General features: G+C 38.4%; 1 protein-coding gene across 9 annotated transcripts in view; it reads left to right on the top strand.

Annotated features, from left to right (window-relative positions):
• Nucleotides 1–17,202, top strand: part of LOC137464305 (chromodomain-helicase-DNA-binding protein 1-like) — a 105,440-nt gene that overhangs the window by 64,230 nt on the left and 24,008 nt on the right. For all 9 annotated transcript variants that reach the window (XM_068175591.1, XM_068175589.1, XM_068175590.1 and 6 more), the window contains 12 exons: nt 1,581–1,806; nt 4,075–4,175; nt 4,436–4,614; nt 5,162–5,289; nt 5,370–5,586; nt 6,198–6,287; nt 7,573–7,763; nt 8,928–9,116; nt 9,289–9,451; nt 11,059–11,211; nt 11,494–11,565; nt 16,828–16,977. In XM_068175591.1, coding sequence (XP_068031692.1) covers nt 1,581–1,806; nt 4,075–4,175; nt 4,436–4,614; nt 5,162–5,289; nt 5,370–5,586; nt 6,198–6,287; nt 7,573–7,763; nt 8,928–9,116; nt 9,289–9,451; nt 11,059–11,211; nt 11,494–11,565; nt 16,828–16,977 — 1,859 coding nt within the window. The remainder of the gene's footprint in view (nt 1–1,580; nt 1,807–4,074; nt 4,176–4,435; nt 4,615–5,161; nt 5,290–5,369; nt 5,587–6,197; nt 6,288–7,572; nt 7,764–8,927; nt 9,117–9,288; nt 9,452–11,058; nt 11,212–11,493; nt 11,566–16,827; nt 16,978–17,202) is intronic.

The following is a 17,202-nucleotide window of genomic DNA, read 5'->3' as shown; positions in this document are numbered from 1 at the left end:
TCCCAAGTCCTTCTCCACAGGGCTGCTCTCAATCCCTTCATCCCCCAGCCTGTATTGATACCAAGGATTGCCTCAACCCAGGTACCAGACCTTGTACTTGGCCTTGTTGAACCTCATGAGGTTCCCATGGGCCCACTTCTTGAGCTTGTCCAGGTCCCTTTGGATGGCACCCCTCTGGATGGCATCCCATCCTTCAGGTGTGTCAACGGCACCACTCAGCTTGGTGTTTTCTGCAAACTTGCTGAGGGTGCACTCAATCATTTCATCTATGTCATTGATGAAGATATTAAATAACATTGGTCCCAATATGGACCCCTGAGGGACACCACTCATCACTGATCTCCATCTGGATATGGAGCCAATTCCTTATCCATGAAATAGTCCACCAATTTAGAGAGAAGGATGTTGCGGGGGACCTTGTCAAAGGCTGTACAGAAGTCCAGATAAATGACATCTGTAGCCCTTCCCTTGTCCCTTGATGGAGTCACTCCATCATAGAAGGCCACTAGGTTGATCAGGCAGGACTTGCCCTTTCTGAAGCCATACTGGTTGTCCCAAATCACATCCCTGTCCTCCATGTGCCTTAGCACAGCTTCTAGGAGGATCTGTTCCGTGATCTTCCTGGGCACAGAGGTGAGGCTGACAGGTTGGTAGTTTCCAGGCTCCTCCTTTCTACCCTTTTTAAAGATGGGTGCAATGTTTCCCTTTTTCCAGTCACCTGGGACTTCACCTGGCTGCCATGATTTTTTGAATATCATGGAGAGTGGCTTGGCAACTACATCAGCCAATTCCTTCAGGACTCTGGGGTACATCTCATCAGGTCCCAAAATCTTATTTATGTTCAGATTCCTCAGGTGGTCTCAAACCTGATCTTCACTTGCAGTAGGAGAGACTTTGCCTCCTCAGTTCCTGCATTGACTGAGGAAAAAAAGTTGTTGAGTACCTTATCCTTCTACTCATCTGTTATTACCAGTTTGCATGTTGGAGTTGTCCAGAGAGATAGTGTAGTTTCCCTCCTTGGAGATATTCAGAAGCTATCTGGACATGGTCTTGGGCAACTGGTTCTAGGTGACCTTGTTTGAGCATAGAGGTTGGACCAATGACCTCCAGAAGTCCCATCCAACCTCAACCACATAAATTCTATTTATGGCATCCATAGTAATAATTGAATAGTAGGCTATTGAAGTCTCAAGGCTGATTAAGCACAATTCTCAATATCTTATATTCTCAGAGATGAGAAGGACATAGCAAAGATGACAGCAAGCATTGTTAGTGGAACAATCTCTCAGGATCATTAGAAAGACTAGGAATGCTAAGAAAAATCTCATGAGAAGAGATACTATAGGTTAGATGCAGTGTTTTTTGGTTGCTTTTTTTGAATCTTGTTGGTATACTTGTGCATGTGTTAATATAGCTACATCATAATTCTTCAAATAAGAAGACTGACATAAGCATTGTAGATATAATTAATCAAGTTACATCTTCATATAAGAGCATCACAAATTTCTTTCTGCAGTGTGTTTTTTTACTGGTTAATTTATGACAGTGCATCAAGCCTTATGGTGTGGTTTCTTTATTAGCCACGGGTGCTGCAACCACCATCTATGCAGTTGAGGCAGATGGTGACCCAAATACTGGGTTTGAAAAGGCAAAGGAGCCAGGAGAAATACAGTATCTTATTAAATGGAAAGGCTGGTCACACATCCATAATACATGGGAAACTGAGGAAACACTGAAGCAACAAAATGTTAAAGGAATGAAGAAACTGGACAACTACAAGAAAAAGGATCAGGAAACAAAACGCTGGTGAGTATTTTTATTACGATTTCCATGTTGCATATTTTTGTAACAATATAGATGTTTTTAAGTGCCTGTAAAACAGGAAGACAAAAGCTCTAAAGTTGAAGCTTTCCTAACACCTTATGATCCTGTAAGATTCTGAGCACACCAACTTTACTTGAGCACAAGACAATACTCACACAGTCTTGTAAAATCAGGGCTTTAAGGAAGCAGCTTCTGCACCTAGATTTTAATATGTGTGTTATAAACAAAGTTTTAACAAGATGAGTGGTGGGTTTTCTGGTTTTGTTTTAAATCTTAACTTTTACTAATTTTGTCATTGATTGTATTTTGATCAGAGTTCTTTGGGAATTGCTGCAGAGATTAAAAAATACCAGAAATGGATAAAGCACTCAAAACATTACAGCATGTAGTTTTCTTGCTCAAACTTCTGTCAAAGCCTCAGAACCAAGAAATTTTAAAATTCCTTACATTTTAGTGCTATGTTATGTTATTCCAGTTTATTAGTATTTTTCTGTCGTGGTTTGACATGGAAGTGAATTATTTCAGGAAGTTGGGTCAAACCAATCAGTAGTCAAGTTTGGATATTGGCACCTAAAGTGGCCACTAAAGGTGTGGCTACACCTCTGAGAACACAGGGGGTTAAAAGCAAGAACTCCCAAGAGCTCGCTCTCTTTGGTTCCGGTCAGGGTTCTGTGCAGACCTCCCCTGCCCAGCCATGGGTCTGGGTGGGGGAGGGGAAGCCATGAGGCCTGGTCGAGGTGAGCTGAGGGGTAGAAGGACTGGAACCGAGCCAGCTCCTGTGGACGGAAGGGTGGAGAGAAGCGGAGATGTCTTTGTTGTCCCCCCCCAGAGGGATGAGACAGAGAGTCCGGACGGCACCTGTAACTTTGCCGGAGAAGAATGGGGGGGGGGGGGGAAGGAGCCCAGCCTTGGCCTTGGGAATCGGCTGCTGGGCAGAGATTTCAGCCGTCCAGGGAGTCTGAACTTTTAACCCTTTCCTGGGAAATGAAGGCTTTGTAAAATATTACTCCTCCTTGATTTGAAGTAGAAGAGAGACAGTCTGGGATCCGAGATGACACAAGAAGAAATTCGTGAGTTGGAAGGAGATGATGGAGTGGCTTGTGGCTGGACTTTTCTTGTTAGCCATAGACTGAACCAAATTCTCCTGACAGAAGCTGCACTTAGGGGGATGCGTTGGTGAGCCAAGAGACCTATTTCAGTGATTACCAACAGAGGAATGGAGAGAACAGAGGAGAGTTGAAGAAGGTATGGAGAAGCCCTCTGTCTTCGAGGAAGAAGAAGAGGAGAAGAAGACCTCTGTTCTTGGACCCTCAGCCCCAGGGGAAAATGGGGGGGACTGTAGTCCCAAAATGAGAAACTGAACTGTTGTCTCTTTTGGTCCATGGCAAAGCATCCTTAAAGGAGCCCTATGAGCAGTCTGTCCATGCACAGTGGTGAGAGCACTGTGACATGGAGAGTGTCACCATGGCAGATTTTCTCCGGGTGGTTGCCATGTGTGTCATGGAAACACAAGGGTGGCAATTGTGTTTCCTGGGGGGTCTGTGGCACAAGAGAGACTCCTGTCTGTCTTGAAGGACTGAGTATTTGAATATCTGAAGTGTGGCAACTTGATCAGGATCCTGGGTGGTGTCTCACTGTTGGGTTTGTTTGGAAGTTAGGTGAGATGAGGAGGGGTGTTTTGGAAAGTCTTCATCCAGGATTTAGTGTTTGTAGTTTTATAGAAGTAGTAGATTAATAAAGTTCTTTTCTTTGTTATTAAGCTTAGGCCTGCTCTGCTCTGTTCCTGATCACATCTCACAGCAATTATTTAGAAAAATACATTTTCATGGGGGCGCTGGCATCGCACCAGTGTCAAACCGTGACAGTTTAATATAATCTATGAACAGTGGTGGAATTTTTAGTGACTCCTAAGATAGATTCTTATAGTGAGCCATCTGTGCTCTTCTGTGAAAATGCCGTGTGAAGTACATTAACTGTATTGAGAACAGATATTGTAAATTATCAGCATGACTAGTATAAGGTGTAGCTGATAGTAATTTCTCTTTATAAGCTTCCTCAGTCATCAGTGATAACGTACCTAGGCCAGATTCAACACTTTTATAGCAGGAATTCCAGAGTTGTAGCTTCTCCAAAGAAGCTCTCTAAGCAGCATTCCTATGGTGCTTACATTCAGAGCTATAAAATTGCCAGATTTTCTTAATTTTAGAACTGCACGATATAGTAAGTGCTGCAAATGAATTCCCATTTCAGGCTGAAAAATGCTTCTCCAGAAGATGTGGAATATTATAACTGCCAGCAGGAACTTACAGATGATCTACATAAACAGTATCAAATAGTGGAGAGAATAATTGGTAAGTGACAACCTTCCAGATAGAAAACAGTCTTGAGAATATTACATGTTTATTGCTTGCATGTTGAATTTATAGTTAAGAATTTTAGGTTATTAATATCCCTAGCAGCTTAAGGCAAAACCAAATCTTTGATGAGGAGAAAAGTTATCATACTGTCTTTGCTGTGAAACTAGTTCATGTTGTCTTATCACCTAAAATGAGTGCTTTCTTAAAATACAGAAAGAAAATACTGATCTGGTATCTCTGATGCGTTTCTGCAGCTCATTCAAATCAGAAATCAGCAGCTGGTTATCCAGATTACTATTGCAAATGGCAAGGTCTGCCTTACTCAGAATGTAGCTGGGAAGACGGTGCTCTCATTGCCAAAAAATTTCAGACGTGTATTGATGAGTATTTTAACAGAAACCAATCCAAGACTACTCCATTTAAGGACTGCAAGGTGAGTGTGTAATTTCAATGGATTTATACAGTTGCAATAATTTTTTTTAAAGCTGATCTATTTTATGCATTCAAAAATGCATATTATAAAATATTTTTGAATGCTGTCCATAACAGTAATAGTGATAGCTATATTTATATATGTAGGAAGTATTACTACTAAGAATAGACTTTGGTGTCCATGCCCATGGCAGGGGAGTTGGAACTAGATGTTCTTTAAGGTCCCTTCCAACCCAACCCATTCTATGATTCTATATTTGCTCCTACTTATTTTATTGCCATACAAAGATGAAATTGTTTATTACTTTAATTTGTTTTAAAAGTAACCTTTGTGAATGAGTTCTTGTCATTTCTGTTGTGGAATTTAGATCAGCAAACTAATTTTAGCTTGCAAATGGGTGGATATTGTTATATGGCTTAGATGTTTGTCATGAATAAAGACTAGACTTGGTGACCAAATGGAATTGTACAGCTACTTTGTTTCTATAAGAAGATATATTGGTAACTTCACTTAGTAGTAGGACTGATGCTCAATTTGCTTTTGACAGATTCTAAAACAGAGGCCAAGGTTTGTTGCACTAAAGAAGCAACCATCTTATATTGGAGGACATGAAGGTTTAGAGTTACGAGATTATCAGTTAAATGGACTGAACTGGCTTGCCCACTCATGGTGCAAGTAAGTAGTCTTAAATTAGTCTTGCTGTTTTTAACTTGAAAGCATTTATAAATTTTGTTTGTTTGTTTGTTTGTTTTTAGAGGGAATAGTTGTATTCTTGCAGATGAAATGGGTCTGGGTAAAACAATACAAACAATTTCTTTTCTGAACTACCTGTTTCACGAACATCAACTGTATGGGCCTTTCTTGCTAGTCGTGCCACTTTCTACCTTGACATCTTGGCAAAGAGAGATTCAAACTTGGGCTCCTCAGATGAATGCTGTGGTCTACTTAGGAGATATAACTAGCAGAAATATGGTGAGTATTTCTTTGTATCATTGGAAATATTAGAGGTAAATAAGACTCACTTCATGTTCCCATCTTATGCTAATCTCCAATATTTTGATTCTGAATGAGCAAATAGTTATTTGAAACATTGCATGTGGTTAAAATGCAAATTAAAAGCATAAATTTTGATCTGATATGAATGAATGTGAAAAATTTCATTCTTGCTTAATAATAAAAAGGATTAAAAATGCAACCTTGCATTTGAAAATAAATTGTCTTTTGTCATGCGATTATTTAGGTGCATAAAATAAATATTTAAGCCAAACAGACATAATCCTAATTTGTTTCCTGAAAGGAAGACTATAAGGAACCTTATCCATTAAAATTTAAAAACAAACAAAACAACCCAAAACATACAAAGAAATCCACAAAAAACCCCAACCAAACAAAAGCTAACAAACACCCCACCACCAACCACCACTGTTTAATAACTTTAAGAAAAAAAGCTTCACGTTATGTTCTTTGTTCATGATCAGATTCTTGTATGTCACTTAACATCTATATTGCTATAGTACCTGAAGTCATCCTGATCAATAAGACCATTTTTCTCTAGCTTATAGTTTGCTTGATTCTTCTTGTAGATAAGAACTCATGAATGGATGCATCCACAGACCAAGCGATTAAAATTTAATATACTTCTAACAACTTATGAAATTTTGCTGAAGGATAAGGTAATGACCCTTACTTCTTCAGGGATATCCAAATAATTTGTACAATGTAAAATTCCTTTAGAGTTGGCACATATTTAGGTTCTGGGCTGTTAAATGAATGGGGGAGTATGACAACTTTACTCTTGGAAATATGAAGGTTGTTTTCTTTAAGCACTTTTAGATTTTATGTATGTGTGGTTAGACTTTCTGCCCCCTCCCTTAACCCACACATCAAGTGGGTAAAACTTATTTTTCTTCAGTTTGCTTGTGCTTTACATTGTTACTAAAATCTGTAAAAATAAAATTCCATAACACCAATGTAGCATGAAGAAGCAGACATTCTTTATTTGGCTGAATGCATGAGGGGATAGCTCCTCTGAAATACATGCTAAGTACAGTAAACTTTCTGTTTATATGCTATATTTTACATACATATTCATAGGTTTTCCCAGAAGAAACATACATACGATAATCATTTCCCTGAAGTCATTAACATATGTTCCCTCCACTTTATGCATGTGTTCTGTTCTGGGGCTCTTTGTCATACCTGACCACCTGGTGAACTAGTAAAAGTTGGCACAACTGGGCTGGTTGCTTTCCAGCTCTTCTTCCTACAGAATAAGCATTGTGTGGTTCCATAGGCCAATGTTTTTTGAAGGGTAAGCATTGTATTAACCCACCAGCTGCAAGCAATTCTTCATCTGGCAACAACATTGCTGTAGTAATTTCTTTGCATCTCAAAATCTCTACTTTCCTGTTAGTCATCCAGGAACTGAAAAAACAAACCAGTCCATAGCTCCAAACACCTGTGATTCACAACTCTGAAATCTCATGTTTTTTCTTTGTATTTGTGTGTGCAGTATTACATATATTTATATTACTACTCTCTTCCTTATGGTAGCATATAAAGTTATTGTTAATCTTAACAGCATATGATAATTATAATAAAAAAGTTTTGCTTGCTGACTTTCTATTTAATTTCTTTGTACATGCTGAAAAGAAGAGTCAATAGTGGATTTATGTTGGGATTTTTTGTCAATTGAAAATGTAAAGATCAGCTTTTTGTCTTCTTCCTCACCCTAAGTATAAACTTGGTTTATACTTTCTTTTAATCTTGGGATGCCTGCACAGCCTTTTGTTGAATCTAGCAAACATAAAACCCCTAATTAGTATCAAAAACATATAGGTGTCCTTTTTTATTAAAATAAAAGGAGTGATGGTGTATATATAACCTCATGTAAAATGTCAGACATTGCATAATATATTGACTTGCATAATGTCTTTCCCTCTCCCCAATTTCTTGCAGTCATTCCTTGGTGGTCTGAATTGGGTATTTATAGGAGTTGATGAAGCTCATCGTTTAAAAAATGATGATTCACTTCTGTACAAGACTTTAATAGACTTTAAGTCTAATCATCGTCTTCTTATTACGGGAACCCCTCTGCAAAACTCCCTTAAAGAGCTTTGGTCTTTGCTGCACTTCATCATGCCAGAAAAGTAAGGAATGTGATGGGGGGGGTTTGTTGGTGTTGGGGGGGGTGGGGAGTATTGTAGTGATTGGAGAATCAATAAAGAATTGCATTGTGAAATAGATTAATATTTTTTATAAAATAGATGCACATATTTTTCATGCTGCTCTGGATAAATTGTTTTGGTAGCACCTGTCACTTTTTCTGTTTTGGCAGTTCAGAAAAAGGATGGATTGATGTATGGCTCAAAACCTTGAAAACATGTTTCATCTTAATTTAAAAGGAAAATAATATGGATTTGCTGTAGGGAAATAGAATGGAGCTGAGGATATCATCTTTTCTGTGTTAGCACCATGAATGAAAACCTCAATGCCCAATATCCAGTAATTTATTCAGGCATGTGGTGTGATTCATGGGGTAGTCCTGTGCAAGGCCAGGAGTTGGACTTTGATTATCTTTGTGGGTCTCTTCCAACTCAAGACATTCCATGATTCTATGATTCAGGCAGCCAATTTCCCCTTACGATTTGCATAGAATAGGTTGACATTATTCTATACTGACCTCTGTTTATATTTAGAATAAATAAGAGCACATCTTCCTTTCAAATATCTTGTAAATACAAAACATTGTAACTCCAATTAATTTTGTTGCTATGCATTGCATTGACTTCTTCAGAACCTTACAAACAAAGCCACTAAGTTTGTTGTCTGGCACCTATTCTTCATTTGATCACAAAGTGCATTCTCTTAATCTGTTAGCACATACCAGAGGATAATCACATTTCAGCTAGTCCATACAAGCTGCAAAAGGTATGTGGTCTATTCTCTTGCACTTCCTCCAGCTATACAACTAATTTTCATGCTGCTCTTGAGAAATATAATTGAATTTCTATATCCTTCTACCTGTGTTTCCATGCAGAAAAGTAAAATGTTGTGTTTTCACTGAAGAAATTAAAATTCAGGACGTTGTTTTGAATTTTCATTCTGCAAAAGTTTGTTAATTTCCATTCTCCTATTTGCAGACAAAATATTTGGAATTTCTTGTGAGATGCAAATTCAGAAACTTATTTAATAAAACAGAGGGGAGTAGTGAAGAAGTCTATTTGTGTTTGTGCACATGGTATATTTATGGTCTTTGTGTGTCTGTGTTCATGGTACGTCATTATTTTACCTTTATTCTTTCTGTGTTGAAGGTTTTCTTCCTGGGAAGATTTTGAAGAGGAACATGGCAAAGGGAGAGAGTTTGGTTATGCAAGTCTTCACAAAGAACTTGAACCATTTTTACTCAGAAGAGTTAAAAAAGATGTGGAAAAGTCTTTACCTGCTAAGGTTGAACAAATTTTGAGGATGGAAATGAGTGCATTGCAGAAGCAATATTACAAGTAAGTAATGACACTTTTAATTCCTGCTATTTTAATGACATCTCTATATAAAAATTACTGAAGTGTAATAATTTTCATAATGTAGTTTTAACTGATATTTTGAGAGCTTACATCCTTCATATTTCCACAAATTTTTAGAAATTACTTCCATTGTGCACATTCTGTATCATAGGTGGATTTTAACCAGGAATTATAAAGCCCTGAGTAAAGGTTCAAAAGGCAGTACCTCGGGCTTTTTGAACATTATGATGGAACTCAAGAAGTGCTGTAACCATTGCTACCTCATTAAACCACCAGATGATAATGAATTCTATAATAAACAGGAAGCCTTACAGGTAATACCTTTAAAAAAAAAAAGTTAAGTGATTTTATATCTCTAATATGCATGCAATAATTGTATAGTGTTCTGTCAATTTATTTGTTCTTATTAAATTATGTTAAGAAAGACTGAGTTCTCTATCAAATGTGCATCCTGGGTTTTACAGGTAAGTGAATTGATTGTCTTTCTGTTTGTTTCTTAATTGGAACTGAATAATTGAGAGATCAATACTAAATAGAATATCCTTGGCTTGAATTATGATCAAAATAAAAAGGAAATAGTTTGAAATAGTCTGCATTTTCAGACTAAATAAACTGAAGACCTATTTTAAACCCAAAATAAAACAGTTAAATAAACAGATAAATTGAATTTAAATGCAAATGTATGTGACTGGCAGTGGTACACCAACAATCCATGTGATAGCAGAAAGTAATCTGCTGAATCTCTTTAAGCTTAGTCTATTTGTTTTGTTGTTATAAATTAAAGCAATTATAGCATCACTACCAAAGATGGTCTGTGATTGTGTTGTGGGTTTATAGTTTGGGTTTTTTGTAAAGGTTAACTAATCTTTGTACTAAAACTGTTGAGAACCACAGCAATAAATAAAAGGACTGTTATAATTGATGCAGTTTATAACACCATAAATGTTTCGAAAGATCAAGGGTTTTTTTCTGTAAACTTTGAAGTTTATAATGTAGAAACTTTCCCAAAACTACTTGATTGAAATCACAAGTTGTCACTGCACAAGCTATTTTATATTATAAAATGCTTTTCAAAGTTAAAGGATTTTTGCAACTTGGCATACTCTAACTATTCAAATTTATAATTAATCTCATCAGAACCGTTCAGCCATTATTGTTAGTAATTGCATACTTGTAACAGTGATTTCCTTGGCTCATCTGATTAAACTTTGTTAGATCTAATTATGAATGATACATCCTTCTAATTTCTGGCATAAAGAATAAAAGCACCTAACTCCCAATTTTTTACTCCCCAAAATTCTATCCTGAGCCTCTTCAGCTAGAGGCCTAATGATTTCAACATTAAATTCAGCATGCCACCTGAGTTTCTGTTCTAATTGTTTCAACTGGAGCTGAAAAGGTTGAACATTGTAACCCAGATAAAGCATGTTGACTTCTATTAACAGGATCCCTCTCACTTTTTTTCTTGTCAGAAAAACTTGACTGATTAGGCATTTTTAAAAAATACTTAGAAGATCAAGTAGCAATGCTTAGGTCTGTTCAAAAGACAGAAGGTGAGGAGCAAGTAGTGCTAAGGTAGTCAGGTAATCTCATTGTTTATTTGGTGGAAGAGAATTTGAGTCTGCACTGTAACTGCTCTAACTCATAGCACAGTATATTTACTTAATGTTTTAATGAAATGTTAAGATGCTGGTTTATGAGCTAGAGCTGAGAAATGCATTTATTTGAAAAACATGCTAGTCGGTACCCCTGTTGATTTCAGTTAGAGCACTTAAAGATTTTATAATGAGTTTTTACAAGATCAGGACTGACTAAATGCTTATACAACTTTCATGTTCAGTTAATGAATGTCTAACCATCTGCAGTGTATGTTAGTGTTGAGGTGAACTTACTTTGCGATACATGCTTTCTTGTCTTGTAGCATTTAATACGTAGCAGTGGAAAACTAATCCTTCTTGACAAGCTACTGATTTGTCTACGAGAACGTGGCAACAGAGTACTGATTTTCTCTCAGATGGTGAGGATGCTAGACATTCTTGCAGAGTATTTGAAGTATCGTCAGTTTCCCTTTCAGGTAAGAATTTTGCTGGTAGTAGTCAAGAAGCCTTGATCTTTACCATTTTATCTTTTAAAAAGTGTCCTTTTTGTAGAAAGATTTATGAAAGTTTAATTTTTCTGTACAGTAAAAGACTAGCAATTACTATATGCCTAATAGTATTTTGAAATTAAACTGATTAATTGGAAGTGTTACATTATTCTTATTCCCCCCCAATTGGTTTGGCAATTGAGAATTCAAGTTGCTCCGGATAGACTATAATAGGAGTTCCTTTTTAACTGTATCATTCAATCTCTTTAGAGACTTGATGGATCAATAAAAGGGGAATTGAGGAAACAAGCCTTGGATCATTTTAATGCAGAAGGCTCAGAGGTATGGTATAAGTTGGTGGTTGTTGTTTTTTTAATCTACTCAACTTTATTTTTTTTTTCTTCTAGGAAATATAACAAATGTTGCACAAAAACTGAAGATAGAATAAAGTGAGGGATGTATTAGGTTGAAATTCCATTGCTGTTGCAGAGACTATAAGCTTTACAACCCATGCAACAAAAAAAAATCCCCAAATTCAACCAACCAAACAACCAAAAAAAACTTTAAAAAGCTAAGAGGAGGTTCAATAGGAAACACAGAATTTATGAAAATGGTGTTTATAACTAATATAATTACATAGTTGTATTTTTAGATTTTTGTCAGTGCTCTTTAGCAAAGTAATTTTAAGTGCTGTTTAGAAACTGAAGAATTTAATTTGTTGTGTAGGACTTAATCATTCAATTTTTATTGGAGCACTGAACTTTAACACAAGTTTTTGACATCAAATACCTACTTAAGCAATGGGCAGAATTAGGTTGTGTATATCTATAGTAAAAACTGCGGCGAACCCTGGATGCAGGAAGAAATGATGATGTCTGGCTCCAGATCAGAAGGCTGAAGGATAGTTTTATTAAAACTATACTATATTACATTAATATACTATTTAAAAAGATACTATACTATTCTACATACTTCTTACTTACCTAACTTGTGACTCTCTGCTGAGAGTCTGAGACACAGCTGGATCCGATTGGTCATTGGACCCAAACAACCTTCACCAGAATCCAATCAAGCAAACACTTCAGGTAAACAATCTCCATACAAAATTCCACATGGGGAAAACAAAGGAGCAGAGATAAAGATTGTTTCCTCTTCTTCTCTCTGTGCTTCTCCTGAGAGACAGAATTATGTTTCTCTGTCCAGAGAATGTGAATGTCACATATATCCCTGCATAAAGAAAAAATATATTGAATAGCTTTAAATCTGTCTTCTGTTATCTTCATTTATTGCCTCTTATATTTTTGCCGTGGAAGAAACTGAAGAACTTATTTCTAACCATTGTTTGTGTACCACTTAAGATTCCTGGTTTTTTTAGGTTTCCTATTATGGAAGTCATTCCATACCTTTGATAATCTCGGTCTTTTGTCCTATATTGACAGGGTTTTTCAGTAATAGAAGCATAGCATTTGTCAGTTGCTGCTGAACTTATGTTTTTGTTATCGTTGAGGAGGAAGGACTTCATTTCATAACATAAACTTCAGATTTTTTTTAATTCAGAAGTTAGTTCTGTTTTAAATTTCTAGTACAGACATATTTGCCTTTTTCTGGAATCTTTGTAGTTGTACTGTACAGTTTTTAAGATGAAGGTGGATCCAAATTTCACATGGTATTCAAGAATGAAGACAAACTATAGAGTTGTGCAGTGTCATGGTTTGACACTGGTGCGATGCCAGCGCCCCCATGAAAATATACTTTCCTAATTAATTGCTGTGAGATGTGATCAGGAACAGAGCAGAGCAGGCCCAAACTTAGTAACAAAGAAAAGAATTTTATTAAACTACTACTACTACTATAAAAACTACAAACACTAAATTCTGGATGAAGACTTTCCAAAACACCCCTCCTCTTCCCACCTAATTTCTAAACAAACTCAACAGTGAGACACCACCCAGGACCTTGATCAAGTTGCCACACTTCAGATATTCAAATACTCAGTCCTTCAAGACAGACAGGAGTCTCTCTTGTGCCACAGACCCCCCAGGAAACACAATTGCCACCCTTGTGTTTCCATGACACACATGGCAACCGCCCGGAGAAAATCTGCCATGGTGACACTCTCCTTTCCATGTCACAGTGCTCTCACCACTGTGCATGGACAGATTGCTCATAGGGCTCCTTTAAGGATGCTTTGCCATGGACCAAAAGAGACAACAGTTCAGTTTCTCATCTTGGGACTACAGCTACAGTCCCCCCCCTTTTCCACTGGGGCTGAGGGTCCAAGAACAGAGGTCTTCTTCTCTTCTTCTTCTTCCTCGAAGATAGAGGGCTTCTCCACACCTTCTCCAACTCTCCTCTGTTCTCTCCACTCCTCTGCTGGTAATTACTGAAACAAGTCTCTTGACCCACCAACGCACCCTTTAAGTGCATCTTCTGTTAGGAGAATTTGGTTCAGTCTATGGCTAACAAGAAAAGTCCAGCCACAAGCCACTCCATCATTTCCTTCCAACTCAAGAATTTCTTCTTGTGTCATCTCGGATCCCAGACTGTCTCTCTTCTACTTCAAATCAAGGAGGAGTAATATTTTACAAAGCCTTCATTTCTCAGGAAAGGGTTAAAAGCTCAGACTCCCTGGACGACTGATATCTCTGCCCAGCAGCCGATTCCCAAGGCCAAGGCTGGGCGCCTTCCCCCCCCCCTTTCTCCTCCGCGCCGGCAAAGTTACAGGTGCCGTCCGGACTCTCTATCTCTTCCCTCTGGGGGGGGGGGAATGACAAAGACATCTCCGCTTCTCTCCACCCTTCCGTCCACAGGAGCTGGCTTGGTTCCCTCGACCAGGCCTCATGGCTCCCCCTCCCCCACCCAGCCCCATGGCTGGGCAGGGGAGGTCTGCACAGCACCTTGACCGGAACTAAAGAGAGCGAGCTCTTGGGAGTTCTTGCTTTTAACCCCCTGTGTTCTCAGAGGCGTATCCCTATCTTCAGTGGTCACTTCAGGTGCCAATATCCAAACTTGACCACTGATTGGTTTGACTCAACTTCCTGAAAAAATCACTTCCATGTCAAACCACGACATGCAGCAATAAAATTTTTACCTGTTTTATTCTTTATTTCTTTCCTAATAATAAATTTCATGGCTTTTTTTCTTTTTTTCTTTTTTTTTTTTTTTTTTTGCTAATACTGAGTTAAAATATTCATGGAAATATTTACAACTCCAAGGACTCATTCCTTAGCAGTAATGGCTTCTATTAGCTTTGACTGTACTTAAAACTCAAATTTATTTCCTATTTATCTTTAGTTTCATATGGTTTTTATTGCCTTTCTCATAAGATCCTTCTGTAGTTCCTTGTCGTTGACCCTGAATAACTCCATATCATCTGCCAACTTTGTCACCTTATTACACATCTTATTCTTTATGAATATGTTGAAGAGAATTGACCCCAGCAGAATACTTTAGTTTTCTTTACAAAAATACAGATGAACTTGGGCACACATGAGGCTTTAACAATAAGGGGTGGTGGTGTATTTTTTGGCAGTGTTTCGCTTGTTTTTTTTTCTCCCCAAGTGGCTTTTGTTCATCTTCTAGAGTGCTGCTTCCTTTAAACCATGGAGAAGCTGATACCTGTTTGCAAGAGAAGTTGATATCAGTTTGCTTTATACTTATACAAGGTCTGACTGGACTGGAGTTAATTGCCTTCATAGCAGCTCATATGGTGCTGTGTTTTAGATTTGTGATGAAAACAATGCTAATAACACACCAGTGTGTTAGCTGTTGCTGAACATTGTTTACATAGTATCAAGGCCTTCTCTGTTTCTCACTCTGCTCTTCCAGTGAATAGATTGGGTGGTTCACAAGAGGTTGGGAGGGGACATAACCAGGCATATGGCCTGAACTATCTAGAGAAATTCCATGCCTTATAACATCATGCTCAGCAATAAAAAAAGGTAGAGGAAGGGATTTAGGGAGATTTGCCATCTTTTGCTTGGGAATTGGCTGGGCATCAGTCCTGCCTATGGGAAGGTGGCAAGACATTACATTTGCATCACTTGTTCTGTTTTCTTTCTCTCTTTTTCCACTTCTCCTTTGCTTATTAAACAATTTTTATCTTGACCCCCAAGTTTCCCTGCTTTCAGTCTTTCTTTCTTCTTCCCTGTCCCACTGGGGGTGTGGGCAAGAAGTGATTGTGTGGCTGCATGGTGCTTAACTGCCCATAAAAAATACTAGCTGGTCTAAAGAAAAGAGTGGACTGATACTTGTTGAAAATGAAGGCCATTGATACTGTCCCTCACAGCGTCCTTCTGGACAAGTTGTCCAACTGTGGGATGAGCAGGTTCATGATGTGCTGGGTGAAGAACTGATGGAAGGGCAGAGCTCAAAGATTTGTAGTGAATGGAGCTACATCTGCCTGGTGACTATTCACTAGTGGTATCCCTCAGGGTTAAATTCTAAAGCCAGTCAGTCCTGTTCAATATTTTTATCAATGATCTGGATGCAGGAGTTGAATGCACCATTAGCAAGTTTGCTGATGATACTAAACTAAGAGGGGCTGTTGGCTCTCTTGAGGGACAATAGGCCTTGCAGAGGGATCTAGATAGGTTGGAGCGCTGGGCAACCATCAGTGGCATGAAATTTAACACATCCAAGTACCAGATCCTGTACCTGGGATAGAGTCATGCTGGGCACAAGTATAGATTGGGAGAGGAGTGTGTGGAAAGCAGCCCTGCAGAAAGGGATCTGGGGATGCTGGTCAGCCACAGGCTCAGTATAAATCAGCAGTGAGCCCTGGCAGCCAAGAGAGCAAACCTCATCCTGGGGGGCATCAAACACAGTAGAACCAGTTGGTTAAAAGAAGTGATGATCCTGCTGTATTCAGTGCTGATGTGGCCTCACCTTGAGTACTGTGTGCAGTTGTGGGCCCCACAACTTAAGAAGGATGTGAAAGTCCTTGAATGTATCCAGAGAAGGGCAACCAAGCTGGTGAAAGGGCTGAAAGGAATGTCCTGTGAGGAGCAGCTGAGGAGACTGGGTTTGCCTAGTTTGGAGAAAAGGAAGCTGAGGGGTGACCTCATGGCTCTCTACAGCTTCCTGGGGAGGGGAAGTGGAGAGGGAGGTGCTGAGCTCTTCTCCCTAAGATCCAGTGACAGGACGCATGGGAGTGGTTCGAAGCTGGGGCAGGGGAGGTTCAGAGTTGACAGTAGGACACATTTCTTTACTGAGAGGGTGGTCAGACACTGGAATAGGCTTCCTAGAGAGGTGGTCGATGCCCCAGGCCTGTCAGTGTTCAAGAGGCATTTGGACAATGCCCTTAATAACATGCTTTAACTTTTGGTCAGCCCTGAAGTGATCAGGCAGTTGGACTGGATCATCGTTGTCAGTCTCTTCCAACCAAAATAGTCTAGTCTATTCTATTCAAATAGAAATCCACTGGCTCTAGACATGACAAACAACTTCTTGTATTACAAGTCTAACAAATGTTTATGATATACTTAAAGAAATATATGAGTTCATAGTCTGCTCCACAGAGCATATAAAGAAGTGTCATATTGGTTATTTAAAGGAATATTATAGCTAATATATATAAAGCTATTTCTTCTTTTATAATTTCAGGACTTCTGCTTTTTGCTGTCTACCAGAGCTGGAGGATTAGGTATAAACTTAGCATCTGCTGACACTGTAGTTATATTTGATTCTGACTGGAATCCACAGAATGATCTGCAGGCACAGGCTAGAGCTCATAGGATTGGACAGAAGAAACAGGTACATGCGCTTGTCTTTTCAGTACCAAACTTGAAGGAGGAATTCATTATGTTAGCCATAAGCTGTCTGTCTGGCCCATCACAGTCCTCATATATTTTGAGAATAACTAATACTTGCTAAAAATATCTAAAAATGTTAATATTAATGATTTGCCTTTTAAATATTTTTTTAAAATCTCCCTATACAGAGAGATAGCACAGCAGCTGTAGTATATAGATGGGTAGG

Source organism: Anomalospiza imberbis, chromosome W, assembly GCF_031753505.1.
Source record: "Anomalospiza imberbis isolate Cuckoo-Finch-1a 21T00152 chromosome W, ASM3175350v1, whole genome shotgun sequence".
Taxonomy (NCBI): Eukaryota; Metazoa; Chordata; class Aves; order Passeriformes; family Viduidae; genus Anomalospiza; species Anomalospiza imberbis.
The sequence above is the reverse complement of the archived record's forward strand: the minus strand, read 5'-3'. Positions and strand labels throughout refer to the sequence as shown.